At 34.6% G+C, this 14,000-nt stretch overlaps 2 protein-coding genes across 2 annotated transcripts in view; one reads left to right on the plus strand and one right to left on the minus strand.

Moving 5' to 3' along the window:
- Positions 1-9,307, plus strand: part of LOC119072932 (inactive hydroxysteroid dehydrogenase-like protein 1) — a 37,839-nt gene extending 28,532 nt beyond the window's left edge. The window contains exons 5-7 of the mRNA XM_037178252.1: positions 140-312; positions 8,758-8,988; positions 9,059-9,307. Coding sequence (XP_037034147.1) covers positions 140-312; positions 8,758-8,988; positions 9,059-9,181 — 527 coding nt within the window. The 3' untranslated portion in view covers positions 9,182-9,307. The remainder of the gene's footprint in view (positions 1-139; positions 313-8,757; positions 8,989-9,058) is intronic.
- LOC119072922 lies at positions 2,630-4,330 on the minus strand. Its single transcript, XM_037178242.1, has 2 exons — positions 4,195-4,330; positions 2,630-4,129 (listed from the first exon to the last, which is right to left on the minus strand). The coding sequence occupies exons 1-2, from the start codon at positions 4,216-4,218 to the stop codon at positions 2,660-2,662; spliced, it is 1,494 nt and encodes a 497-aa protein (XP_037034137.1). The 5' UTR covers positions 4,219-4,330; the 3' UTR covers positions 2,630-2,659.
- Positions 9,308-14,000: the final 4,693 nt, after the last annotated feature.

The following is a 14,000-nucleotide window of genomic DNA, read 5'->3' on the forward strand; positions in this document are numbered from 1 at the left end:
AATGGATTTTAGTTTCCAACGTAAAATTAAGATTTCCGTTAGAATTTCAAACTCAAAGCTCCTATCAAGTTACATTGTTTCGGATTATCACGGCAGTATAGTCATTGATCAATCAACTACAACAACGATTATTCTGCAGTATCTGAAGAGCTTTTGTGGAATCTCATTAACGTTAACATTGGAGCAGTGACTATGATGACAAGGATACTTATTAATGATATGAAAACTCGTGGTAAAGGTGCCATTGTGAATATATCGTCTGGAAGCGAACTACAACCATTGCCGTACATGGCGGTTTATGCGGCTTCGAAGGTAAATTTCCGAAAAGTTTTTTAGGTTTATCTTCAATTATTCACTCCACATAGCGAAGGGTGCGGACATGCTCGGACATCTAATGTTCGTTCAGTGATAAACTCTTTTATGATATAGAAAGAACCATAGGTGCTGGTTACATATGTCCGTAGACTGTATAGATCATTGTCAATGTCGTTTGAGCTGTCAAATAAACTGTCATTTTCACAAAGCTAACCTCAAATCGAACAAAAAAAGTATTGGATGGTGAGACGCCACACAAATTTTCATACATTTCTGTGAACGAAACATCTTTTGAGGTTAGCTTTGTGAATTTGACAACTCATTTGACACTTTTTGAGAGATGAAACCGCTATTTGACACTGATCTATTACATCGAAAATTCATAAGTAAAAATATAGATGGACAAACTAGCTACTGACATTCATTCAGGAACTATTTTTAATATAACATTTTCTTCAATTTTCCTAAAAACTAGGCCCCAACTTTTGCGCGGGTCAGGTCCCTTGACTGACAATTTAGTAATACATTTTTAATCAATTTCGTTTTAATTTCCGTTGTTAAACTTCCGAAACATCACAAATAACATAACTGATATGAAAACCTTCGCTTGATTCCAAATTGTTTGGAAAAATACTTTTTGTGTTCTCAATTTTCTTGAAAATTTGCGGCAAGATTTTTAATCAACCATAAATCATAAATTAATACAAAGACTCGTGTGAATTACAGCCCTCGCTTCGCTCTGGCCGCAAACTTCCCACTCGTATGAGCTGTATATTATTCTGTTTCATAGTCTTGTTGACGTCAACGTTAATCAGAAGTAAGTGATGCGAATGTAGAACGATTAGAGGACTCTTTCAATTTGGTACAAAATAAAAAAGTACGATAGATGTTCTTGGTTCTGCGTTTGCTTTTATGTAAAAAAGGAAGTCCCCCAAAACTTACTACATTCACATCTTGAATAAAATATAACGACTCGTGCGAATTACGGCCCTCGCTTCGCTCTGGCCGCAAATTTCACACTCGTGTGAGTTTTAAAGTTTTCTGTTCGATTGTTTTTTAACATCATTCCATACACTTGAACAACGATTCAAAAATTGGTTTTGCATAAAATTTTCTACATTTCTTATGCCATGGCTTGAAATCTGCTACTTTTGCCCGTGATAGCTGACTATCACCGTGATAGCCAACTATCATGCGTGATATAGAATGAATATAACTAACCAACAAAATCAAATTTCATCAAATTAGTCTTTTTCGATTGATTGAATTTCCAACAGTGTAAAATGCTGTTTTTCTGGAATAACTTCCAGATCCTTAATCCCACATAGCCCATCTTCGAGCTTACCTCAAGAATTCAATTCTGCGTCGATTAAAAATATAAAATTAGTAATTGGTTGATAATTACTCAAGATATCGTGTTTACAAGCAAAATATTGGGACAAAAAACTCCGTTTTTCTTAACATTTCATACAACTTTTGGGGCAAACATTTTACGGTATTTTCTGGCATAAGACCCTGACTTACAGTCAAGGGAATTATTTTTGGAAAAATTTAAGAAAATCTGGGAAAAGGTTTCCCGAAAATAGTTTTTCGCGGTTTCATTACGTCCAGTGAAGTGGTTTTCATACGCTTGTGTAGTGCTTTCTTTATAATCATGAACGTAGCGTTAGCAGAGTTCGTGACGCGAGTCCGCCTTCCCTAAAAAAAGAACAACCAACAGGAGGACTAGGGAAGATTTTAACTTTTCCATTTTGAGCCACATCAAACGAAAGTACTGAGTGCTGAGGAAAATCCTCATTAGACAATAATCATCTGCCACTTTGTGACGCAATTTTTTTTTTGTAAAATTTTCGTCGTAAAAAATCCCGTCGGTAAAATTTTGCTCGTTCCCTCTTGTTAAAATTTTCTTGGTTAACAAAATTGATTACGTCTAGGCGCAGAATGCGTCACCAAAACTGATATTAATTGTTTTGGAAGTTTAATTTAGAGGACTAGCGTCACCTCTTCCTCTGTTGAGGTTTTTGTGGGATTGATAATAAAGTTTCAAACAAAAACCAGCCCATATTACTGGCATAAAATACACACGGTTTGGCTACATATACAAGCTTTAGTAATGTAACAACGATCTGAAGTTAAAATGTACACGGTAGCTCAATTGGTTAGAGAAACACCTCGGCAAGGTGGAGATTCTGGGTTCGGGTCCCAGTCGTGGCACCAAAATTTTATTTCAGATTCAATTTCTCTTATAACCTCACTTCAAATTCTACAGCACATTACGGTTGTACATAATGGGAACAATAAAACAAACGTGAAATGTAATTGACAAAAGCTTTGCAGCTATGATTTATTCACAATCGCTTACAGACGCATATTGTCGGAAAGGATGAAATTTGAATTCGGCAAATTTTACTTTGACCAGGTCGTGCTTCAAGTTGGTTTTGTTTCCATTATGGTTGGTAAAAATGGTCAATTCACATGAATTCTTCAATTTTTTCCGCTGCCGACTCAGTGTTTCAAGAAATGAGTCATGAAGAACGGTATCCGACCAAATGCATGCGGGAAGGAATATTCTCTTCAATTTACTCCAATTACTAACGAATTGCAGAATGTAGACATACAGGTGTTCGTCGTCCATGTCAATTAAATGAACTTCTTCAATGGAAGGCAAATCTATGTTGCGTGTATTATCCACTAATCGCACTAAATCATCCGTTTCAAAGTAATCATTCCAATCCTCTTCGAACGTTAAGTCAGCTAAACTTAAAGTTTTTAAGTAAGTTAGTGACTGTAATGCCGGAATCACTTCGGTTAGCAGCATGCAAGTAACATGAATCTTTGTACATTGCTTCAGTTTAGCTAGAAATTTTGAATTAGCTTTCAGAGCGGCTGCACCTTCTTCGCCTGAAAATTCAATTTCCAGACATTGGAAATTCTCACGATTGCATAGCACATTGAGATAGTTGCAAATTGAATTAAAATTGTCTGCCAACAATCGGTCTATGAGGAGAAACATGTGCTCTAAATTTGAAACATAATCGACCATTTGCAGACATTTCAGAGCATCGTCTTCAGCATCGTCATAGTGAAACATCCATGCAACAGTTTTGATCTTTGGATGATGCCGAAAAAAGGTTTTCAGATTGTCGATGCGCAAATCGGTTCCATAACTGCGAATGTAGTAGAAATGCTCAAGTTTTGGGTACATTTGTTGAAATATTGCATTGCAATTTTGCATAGCAATGCCATCTTCCATAATCAGTGTTGTTATGTTGGGACAACGCATTAGAAATTTTGCCTCATCAACACCGCTGTGATTTCGATCTTTGAATACAACTGTTTCAGCACTGCGCAAAATCTTTTTGGCTTTGTTGCCAGATGCATGAATGAATGAATCCAGATCCACATCACCCTCAACGCATATCCTATTGATTCTGTTGCACTTTCGATTCATAAAATTTACGACTAGCGACATTTGTCGTATTCTTTCGTCTGCAGGATCTTCGTCTGCAGAAGGTTCGTCATCCTCAGAAGATTCGTCGTCTTCAGATTCCTCTCCGTCGTGGTCATATGAAACAATGCTTATATTTGTAATAAATTTCTGAAAGCACTTCAGGTAGCTCTTGTGAGGTGAAACGCATATTTTGCCTTTAGATCCGATCTTGACTTCCACTTCTGTATTGACTTCATTCGGAAAATGTATTCGAAAATATTGCTGACCTAGCATTTGAAAACGCTTACAGGTTCCACTGAAAGCACAAAGGTCGTCTAACGTTAGCCACTCAAATATTGCAAGTACGCAATCATCCGGAAGGAGCTGCAATGCGTTTTAGAATTGATCAATATTAAAAAACATTTTGTCGAAATATCGAAAGTATTCACCTCAAGATTCGCCGTGGTGGTCATGATTTTCAATGAATATTACGTAAAATAATCTAACCGAATGAAAATCGACACTTCAATAGCATTGATGGACACTTTAAAAGAATTTTGAGCCTACTATAGATTACTTCGCAAGTTCAACTGCACTCAACTGCTTTGTTCATAGTAGTGGTAAAGTGGTACAAAAAGTTTTGAGTGTTGATGTGGATCCGTTGAAAAACAGCTGAAGCAAATTCATGCTGAGATTTCACTGCCTCCAACTGTAAATTTTTTTTAAATTAAATTTTCTTTTTGTTATTCTTATTGGAACGTCATCAGAGAAGTGAGTCGTCATCGGTCATCCCTACCGATAGCACAGGCACTTTCCACGCATTTCTTCTTTAGAGGTTTTTGACTGATTTTAGTTGTTACTTACAACAAATGCAATCTAACCTTGGATGATAAATGTAATCATTATGGTATGAGACCGCGATTTGCATTAATAGTTATTAGAAAACAACAAGCCGTCAGAACAGTTGGAGCGTTTGCTGCGACTGAGCCCAGTACGACCCGTAAACACATTGCGTACGTGACTCTAATTCGTCCGTGACCCTAATCCTTCCGTAGCCCTAATACGTCTGTAACCATAATACAGGTATATCCTTATGGTAACGCCCGTTACCATAATGCCTCCGTAACTCTATTGCGTTCTTGAAATGATTGTCCATCTAGCCCAATTTTAGTGAAATTATTAATATCAATCTTAAAAATTGCTCATAGCGCATTTACGAAAGCCCGTCCGAAGTACCTCTTAAATAAAACAAAGATTTACGAAGTAATTATAGGAACCCAAAATCGAACCTTTTTTATCACCATGTCCATGGGACAAGTGGCGCCACATTTTCTTCGTAGTACTTCATTCTCTGCGGCTTATTTTTCATGTGAACCAACTTCACATTTGTCATTACAGAACAAATGTCACCATATGAAGTTGGTTCACATGAAAATATGCGCAGTGACAGCAGTAATTTTATAACAGAATGTCTTAAAATATGGCAAAACTCTATTACACTCTTCTTCTCTACTCTTCTTAGTTTCTAAACATCATTCTCCTATATGCTTGATATATGAAATGGCTGAAACACACCACACGCAATTACTTCTCTGTTAACAAAAACTCTCTATGTACCATCCTTCCCAAGATATCACTTTTACTAAAATCCAATATGGCCGCCCGGCATATTAGGAGACCGGAAACAGTACTGACGCTTTACTTTCGTTAATACCTTTCAAACGAAAAGAAAATCCCTTGATCCCTTGACTCACTGTACTTGTCAATACTTTTTGTATTGGTAATGATTTATTGATTTATTTCAATCAAATGTAATTTCGATGACTACGAAAACCTTATTAGAGCGGTGGTAATTTCTCATTAATGGTTAATTTCCGTATAATGCCAACTATTCATTCGATTCGTATCTGCCACTTGTGACGCAAATTTCTTTTTGTAAAATTTCTTTTCACAAATTTTTTGGGTCAATTATTTGTTGATAAAACTTTTGCGTGCAGCGCACAAGCATCATCCTCAGCGATATCAGTTATTTTTTAAGTAAGATAAAAAACTTGCGTCACATTTACCCTTTACGGGTTTTTTGACTGATTAGAATAGCTCGCTTATTTGTGTTTATTACATTCGCCTAGTCGGTTGGCCTGTAGAGGCGCCACATTTTTTTATAGTACTTCATTCTCACTGTACTATTTTTTCGTGTAACAACTTCACATTGATTCATTCCCATGAAATGTCACTGCAGTGAAGTTTGTTCATGAAAAAATAATTCAGTGACAGCAGAATTTTGATGAAGAAAAGTACTAAATTATAATAGATTTTACCCTTAGTTTCTAAACTCCATTCTCCTATAGGTGGTAGCACGAGTTTTCAGCGGGTATAGGCTGTTATGATCAGAGCGAGGAAACGTAAGACTAGTTAATTATAACTTGCCTTGGGGTATTTGTCAAAGTATTTGCTTCTCTTTCAACATGTTACGTTGAGAGCTAGAGGACCGAAAACCAGTTTATTATAACTTGCCTTGAGGTAGTTGTCAAAATATTTCTTTCTCTTTCATCATAATACTCTATGTAAAGGGTGGTAAATTTTCTACTAAACAGTTTTCTTTGGAAAAAAGATCTGTCTTTTTATCATAATACTTATCCCACAAAAACCTCAAAAGAGGAAGAGGTGACACTAGTCCTCTAATTAAACTTCCAAAACATTTCATATCCGTTTTGGTGACGTTTAAACGTAATCAATTTTTTTAACCAAGAAAATTTTAACAAGAAAATATGTCGACCAAAATTTTACCACTTTGTGACAAGTTTGGAAGTTTAATTTAGAGGACTAGCGTCACCTCGTCCTCTTTTGAGGTTTTTGTGGGATAGAGATATTTCGCAAGACGACCGGATAATTGTCTCAGCTGCAAATCCTTTCCATAAATTTTATTTTGTAATAATTCATCTCTGTCTCACTTCAGCAATCAATGATGTAAAGACTGTAGTTAGTTTTTTTTGCATCGACTGAATTCATATAAATTTCCAATAATTTAAATGCGTTCCAACCTTGACAAAGAACATCGCAATGTTAAAGACTCATTAATGCTAATAATTTAATTGTTTTTATCACGGACATTTCCATATCATTCGCAGAAAAGTCTACTCATATTTACGTATCGTTTTATAATAATTTATAATCGTCATTATAGCCGTAATTAGTTTTTGTTTCCGAAACCGTAAATGGACATCTTTCATAAGACTTTTAGGAGTCAGGTTTTTTTGTCTACCAATAATTCTAGCATCCAAATTGTGGTGGATCACACACTTTGGTAAATCACGTCGAATGTTTGTTTTAATGATCCCTCAATATGACCACACCATCGTCGTTAAAAATAATTCTTTTAAGGCTTGCACAGACACGCTATATATATCCATGTGGGTATCAGTTTACTGTTCGCCGAAAACGATTATTTGGTAGCCGAAATAAGATAACTCTTTGAGAATTGGTTTGTTTTTATGAACTGGATAACATTTTAGTGGCCTTAAGTTTTTATTGGTGAGCGCGGTTTTTTTAATGAGCTTGACTATTACGAATATGAAGAGAAAAATTAGCTGCAGCTAATTAAACATTGAAATAATACAGCACGACGATATTTTTCGAAATTGGCAGGAATACAAATGAATTGAGTAAATGAAGATAATGTTGCTAATGTGGCTGACTGGTAAACTATACTTCGAATTAACACTTTCAACAATTAGTGCCGTCGTCGAATAGAAATATCGTTGGGAAATTTGATAAATTACGGAACGTTGTCGTTGTATGCTTTCAATTTAGACAATTTGAATTTATGTTGCGTCAATTGATCGTCATCAGGTGTTACCAAACATGGAAAGCTAAATGAATCCATTTATTGCACAACAAAAAGTGGAAAAGCTTTCATTTTGTTCATGTGAAGTTGCTGCAGACTCTGAACCTCCTAACTATAATGACACTTTCAGAATTGTCAATCGTATCGCGATTTCATTTATTAAAAATCTGTTACTTCTTTTGTTTTAAGCCTAGTTTTAAGCTTGATACAAATCTTGTACTTCATTTTTTAGAACAATTTGCTACTCTGCAACCAGCATTCATCACTTGTCTTTGTAATCATTGTCGATAGTAGATGGCTAGCATAGCCATATTTATCTCTATGGTGCGCCTGAATATTTTCTTCTACGCTGAGGAGGTTTATACTCATGCATTCTTTTATAGTCTGAATATCAAGATAGTAATGGAAGACGAAAAAATGACCTTACGGTAGATAATGCGAACTACTTGATTAAAGACTTCGCGATGGGAAGAATTGATAAAATTTTAGATTTTTCTTTTGGCTTTTTATTAGGTTCACCTTATACAAAGTCGCTCATAAACGATTTCTACCCTTTGAGTGAGATATAGTGATAACACACAGACATATCTGATAAGTCTGATGAATATGAGTTAACGTTACCAAAGACAGCGGTAATATTTATCTACGTTTCGAGCAGTCGTACTTGCTCACAATTTTTATGTAAAGTAATTAATTCCAGATCGTAGAGAAATATTGTTTGTAAATGACGTCTTTGAGACCGTAACACTTACCTTTCTCACAGCAACTAGAGACATGAAACTTCTACGTGCGTGTGATTTTGTCCGAACACCGAAACAATTATGGATATCTTTCTCATTCAAGTGACTAAGAAATCCAATCAATAAGTTCCAACAGATCCATTCATATTAAATAAATTTTAATCTTTCACATGTGTGTGGCTAAACCAACGAATTTATGACTTCTTTCGATCTAAATATTTTGTACAAATTTCAACAAAATCTTTTACTTCATTTGTCTTAACATGTATGAGTAAACTCATTAAACTATAAAAGACCTCGAATAAGATGACAATGTCCTTACCACAGAAATAAGACTGAGCTGAACATCAAATCGGCTCTTCCGGTTACGCTTTTCTTGTAGATTATTCACTGACAAACGATTTTTCTTTTCCATTCTTCCCCATCAGGTGTACGTAAAAAACTTCACCCTAGCCATACAACATGAATTTGCTCCGTATGGCATAACCGTGCAATTGGTGACTCCAATGTATGTCAAAACTAAAATGAACAATTACTCATCGTCGGTGATGACAAGCGGAAATATTCTTATACCAAATGTGCGGACCTACACAAAATCAGCTGTATTTTCGTTAGGAAAAACAAGTGAGACAACCGGCTATTGGACGCATGGCATCCAGGTCAGTATTTGATGCAAACATGATGTGAGTGCAGTTCTTGAATCTTTTCAATTTTCATGATCGTTACCAGTATGGAGCAATGAAACTTATACCGACTTGGTTGCGAACGATTGTGGGCAAAAAAATGAATGAACAATTTCGTGAAGAGTATTACCAAATGAACGGTGGTGATCCATCGGCTTTATCCCAATAAATTAGATTTAGAGTTGAAAAGTCCTGAATTTAATTTTTGTAAGTATTTACGTCGAAATTTAGGGTTTAAATTAAATTGAGGTGTGCGTTGCATCTACTTTCGTTGAATATTTAAGTATTTTCGTGATTAATTTTTCATTTTTCAATTTTTCTTTTTCGATATGTTACACCTTATGAAATGATGTACACGAACCATATTATACCTATTAATAATAAAAGTTTTAATAATAACACATTCTGCTGTGTTTTTATGATATGAATAACACAAAAAAAATTTGAAAGAATTTATTTTTTGGTAGAGCTTGGCTTGAAATAGACTCGGTGTATTTTTAGCTCGAAACGAACGCCTGGATTCTCACGTTTTAGTGTCGAAATTTTTTGTTGTGATGGACAGAAACACAGTAGAAAAAAAAGCACAACAACACCCGCTCATAGAATTTATAAGTATAATTGTAATGAGTGATGTTCTTTCCTCTCTCAGTTTTACGAGCTATTTTTTGCGATATTTTTTTTTACCTATTCCTCTCGTACACAATACATTTAAATAGGTCTCGTTCGTACACCGTTTAAAAAATTCAAAAAATTTAGAAAAGAGGTAAAGCCAAACCAACAAAATTAATTTGGACCGGAAGAAAAATTGAGTGAAATCATTTTAATGTTTCAATGAAAATAAAAATAAATTTTCTTCGGAACAAAAACAGAAAACATTTTCCGAAAAATGGTTTGTCCTGTTGTCACCTTTCTACGAACTTTTGTTATTCACTTTTTCGCACAGCTCTATCGACACGAGACAAAAGATCATTTAATTAGAAATGTTTTTTCTTTGTCGTCATTCCGCAGTGTTAACGTCATAGACGATGATTCACCATTATAGTCTATTACGTCCACTGAGACTGAAAGTTATATCTTCACAATCTCCAATACAATACCTTACCTGTTCCATATGACCGTTTCTTTTTAACCTACTCCGCGAATCGTGGAATGTGTGTTCCATCAATATACTGCCAATATTACGCCAGGTGATGTCAATCGGGTTGAACAACAGGTATTGATGTCAAAGTTTTGAGTAGTAAACACAACAGCTAAAAAACAGAGTAATTAGGTGGAAAGTGAGTGATTCTCATGATTTTCGTAGGTTTTTTTTCTTGGTTTCGTTTGTAGACGTTGCGATAGTTCTTATTTTACAAGCACAGTTATAATGTGTGACAAACGACTCGCTAACCATTTGACAGTTTTACTGGCTATGGATGGTTAGACCGTCGAAAAATAGTTTTTTTTTTATTACTAGAACTAAGACCAGAGATGTTGTGTCTAAGAGGGTCAAAGCGTACGAGGGAGTCAGACCTAACATTCTGTTGACTCTCTCAGGCATTATCATTCTACTACTAGAATGAGTCAATAGTAAATATCCGGTCGATGTAACCATTATCTCCGATATCTCATTTTTCTACTGTGGTGCACGATAAAGGAAAGTAGGGAAATTCAAGAAGGACGAGGGGTTTTCAGAGATCTGAGCTGTATATGTAGGACAAAGATATTCATCAGCCGCCTGAATGTTAATGAGTTACCAGAGAGTAGGGTGGGTCGATTTTAACAACTTGAAAATCCACACCTAATGGCATGTGTAGCTTGCCAAAACTAGTCAAACTGCATCATTACTTTTTCTTTTCCGAATACTTTTGAGTACCGCACAATAGATTGTATGGGTCTGTCAGGCTTCTTTGAAATTTTCATAAAAATTTTTTTTAAAAAAGCTTTGGAAAGCCTTATAGAGGCTGAAATAGACTGAAATAGACTGAAACAAACAAAATCAACTTATTTTGAAAAAATCGGTGCAGTCGAAGTGAAAAAATGTACATTTTCTATATAAAATTGGGGGTCTGTCAACTTTGAACCACCATAATGTACAATAAACTTCCTCAAATTTGATTAAATCTGTCTGTTAGAGTTAGAATGGGTAAAAACGACAATGATATATATTGTCGGAATGTCTCAGATTGATTATTACCGAAGTAATAGTTCCAGAGGTCTATTAGAAAAAAAAATCATGTTAAAAACGTCATTTTTCGAAGTAGTAGATTCTGATGTTAGAACGAAATATGATCCTTCGAATCTACTACTACTACAACGCTGCATAAATGCATTTAAGATTAGTTTGATATTTCCAAAGATCTCTTACACAAGTTGAGCAAACATCGAAAATCATGTCCGACCACGAAATAGAATGGTAAACGTTTTGGAGCGTGTTCAAATGTAAAACATTCTACAGATTCTATTCACTGCCAGTTATTCCCAATTCAGTTTCAGTTGTCGCAAGGAAATCTGTAGAAATTTCCGTTGTTGGCTCAGGAAGTTCAGTTAAACGTAATTGTCGGTCACCACTATTTCTGACACATTTACAGCGAGCAATATCAAAAAGTTTTTCGCTATCGTCATATGTTTCTTTTCTTTTTCTTGTGTCTTTTTCCAAATTAGAAGAACCTCATGTACAACATCAGGAACAAAAAACTCCAACAGTTCGTTTTTGTTTTCATTATCAAGTTTATTGTTGTAACTCAGACATACTCTCCTTATGATGTCAAGTTTTGTTGGCAGGCTTTCTTCACTTAAAACGCTTGACTTGATAAAGCCAAATCGGCCTTCAGATGATAACGCTCCCCGAGACGTTGATTGCTCACTTTGTTCCCATTATTTTTCGTGGTCGTACATGATTTTCGATGTTTGCTCAACTTGTGTAAGAGATCTTTGGAAATATCAAACTAATCTGAAATGAATTTATGTAGCGTTGTAGTAGTAGTAGATTCGAAGGATCATATTTCGTTCTAACATCAGAATCTACTACTTCGAAAAATGACGTTTTTAACATGATTTTTTTTTCTAATAGACCTCTGGAACTATTACTTCGGTAATAATCAATCTGAGACATTCCGACAATATATATCATTGTCGTTTTTACCCATTCTAACTCTAACAGACAGATTTAATCAAATTTGAGGAAGTTTATTGTACATTATGGTGGTTCAAAGTTGACAGACCCCCAATTTTATATAGAAAATGTACATTTTTTCACTTCGACTGCACCGATTTTTTCAAAATAAGTTGATTTTGTTTGTTTTAGTCTATTTCAGCCTCTACAAGGCTTTCCAAAGCTTTTTTCAAAAACATTTCTATGAAAATTTCAAAGAAGCCTGACAGACCCATTCAATCTATTGTGCGGTACTCAAAAGTATTCGGAAAAGAAAAAGTAATGATGCAGTTTGACTAGTTTTGGCAAGCTACACATGCCACTAGGTGTGGATTTTCAAGTTGTTAAAATCGACCCACCCTACCAGAGAGGTAATATGGCTCTTCTGCGCTCGTAAGGTAAAACACAATGCAATATATGGAAATAGTACATTACTTACCAATGGGGCAAATGATGGAAATGGTACTTCTTGTGTGAAATTTTTTGATCGAGGCGTAGGCGAGTACCATTTCCATCATTTGCCCTATTGCTAAGTATTTTAACCTGTTACAGACGGCAAGCATATGACCAGTATTATTATTGGATCTATTACTTCCATATATCAAAGCATTTTTAAAGAAGATTGATTTCAAATCTTGTACTTCAATTTTTTTAAACATTTTTAGTGAAATATATAAAATACCATATTACCCGGATCATGTCATTTTTTTTGTCGTCGTTATCGATAACAGATGAATAGCCGTATGTAACAGGTTAAACACGAACTTAAGGTAAATTTTAAAGTTTACTTTACCTCACGTTTTTGAATAAAGAATTTTTTTTCTCGAATCAGGATGAGTAATAGTACCTCGGGGTAATTTCACTCATCTGAATACGAGATAACAAATTACTTTCCTTTTATAGTAATCTACTGTTATAAGACTTTGAGGTTTTTATCAATTTACTTTTCATCCCTAGTGTTGTAATGAGCCACTTTCGACCCTAGAGAAAACAAAAGTTTGTAAAATGGATTTACTCAGGTGAATGTGTCCCTCGTCCAAGGACTCAGTAAATCACACCCGAATCCACTTTCCATCATTTCTAGTATAGACACTTAATCTATACTATCACTTGTTAATCAGAAGAATATTGCTGCTTGGACAAATTGGAAATTATTTGCGATCTGTCTCATCTTACTACGCAATTCATTAATTAAAATAATTTCATCGACTTTTTTCTTTGCTGTATTACAAAAACAAAACTAATTTTTAATTTAACAGTAAAATCTATTTTACACAAACATTATACATTTTCCTGGTTGTTTTTCATCTAAATATAAACGATGGATGGGAAAATATGGTGAGAAAAATAACGAGGAAAAAAAGGATAGAGAGAAACGATTTTAGAAAAATACAAAGAAGAAGATGAAAAAGTGATGAGCACTACAAAAATAATCTAAATTTTTTTTTCAATAAAAAAAACTGCTCTCTCAAGTATATCTATCGTAATAATTGATTTAAATGCGCCTGTAATTCAACAGGTTAAGATGGCGAACATGAAAAAATAAACAAAAGTTTGTTTTGCGTTTGTAAGAAGCGAGAATTCGAAGCAAGAGTTCTAGAAGAAGAAAGAAAAACAAGCTGTTTTGAACAAATAATAACTGTAAGTCAAATCGAAATAAATTTATTTTTTGTCGAACGAGCTGATACGAAACATGAAAATGGAAAATGTGAAAATTAAATTCTATTTTAACATGAAAATATAAATGAAAATGAACAAAAAAAAAATGTTTTTTTTTTGATTTAACGCTACTACATTTTCCGATCAATAAAATTTTCCTCTTCTTTTACACATATAAATAAAAACAAAAACCCAA

The sequence above is a fragment of the Bradysia coprophila genome (assembly GCF_014529535.1).
Source record: "Bradysia coprophila strain Holo2 chromosome IV unlocalized genomic scaffold, BU_Bcop_v1 contig_84, whole genome shotgun sequence".
NCBI lineage: Eukaryota > Metazoa > Arthropoda > Insecta > Diptera > Sciaridae > Bradysia > Bradysia coprophila.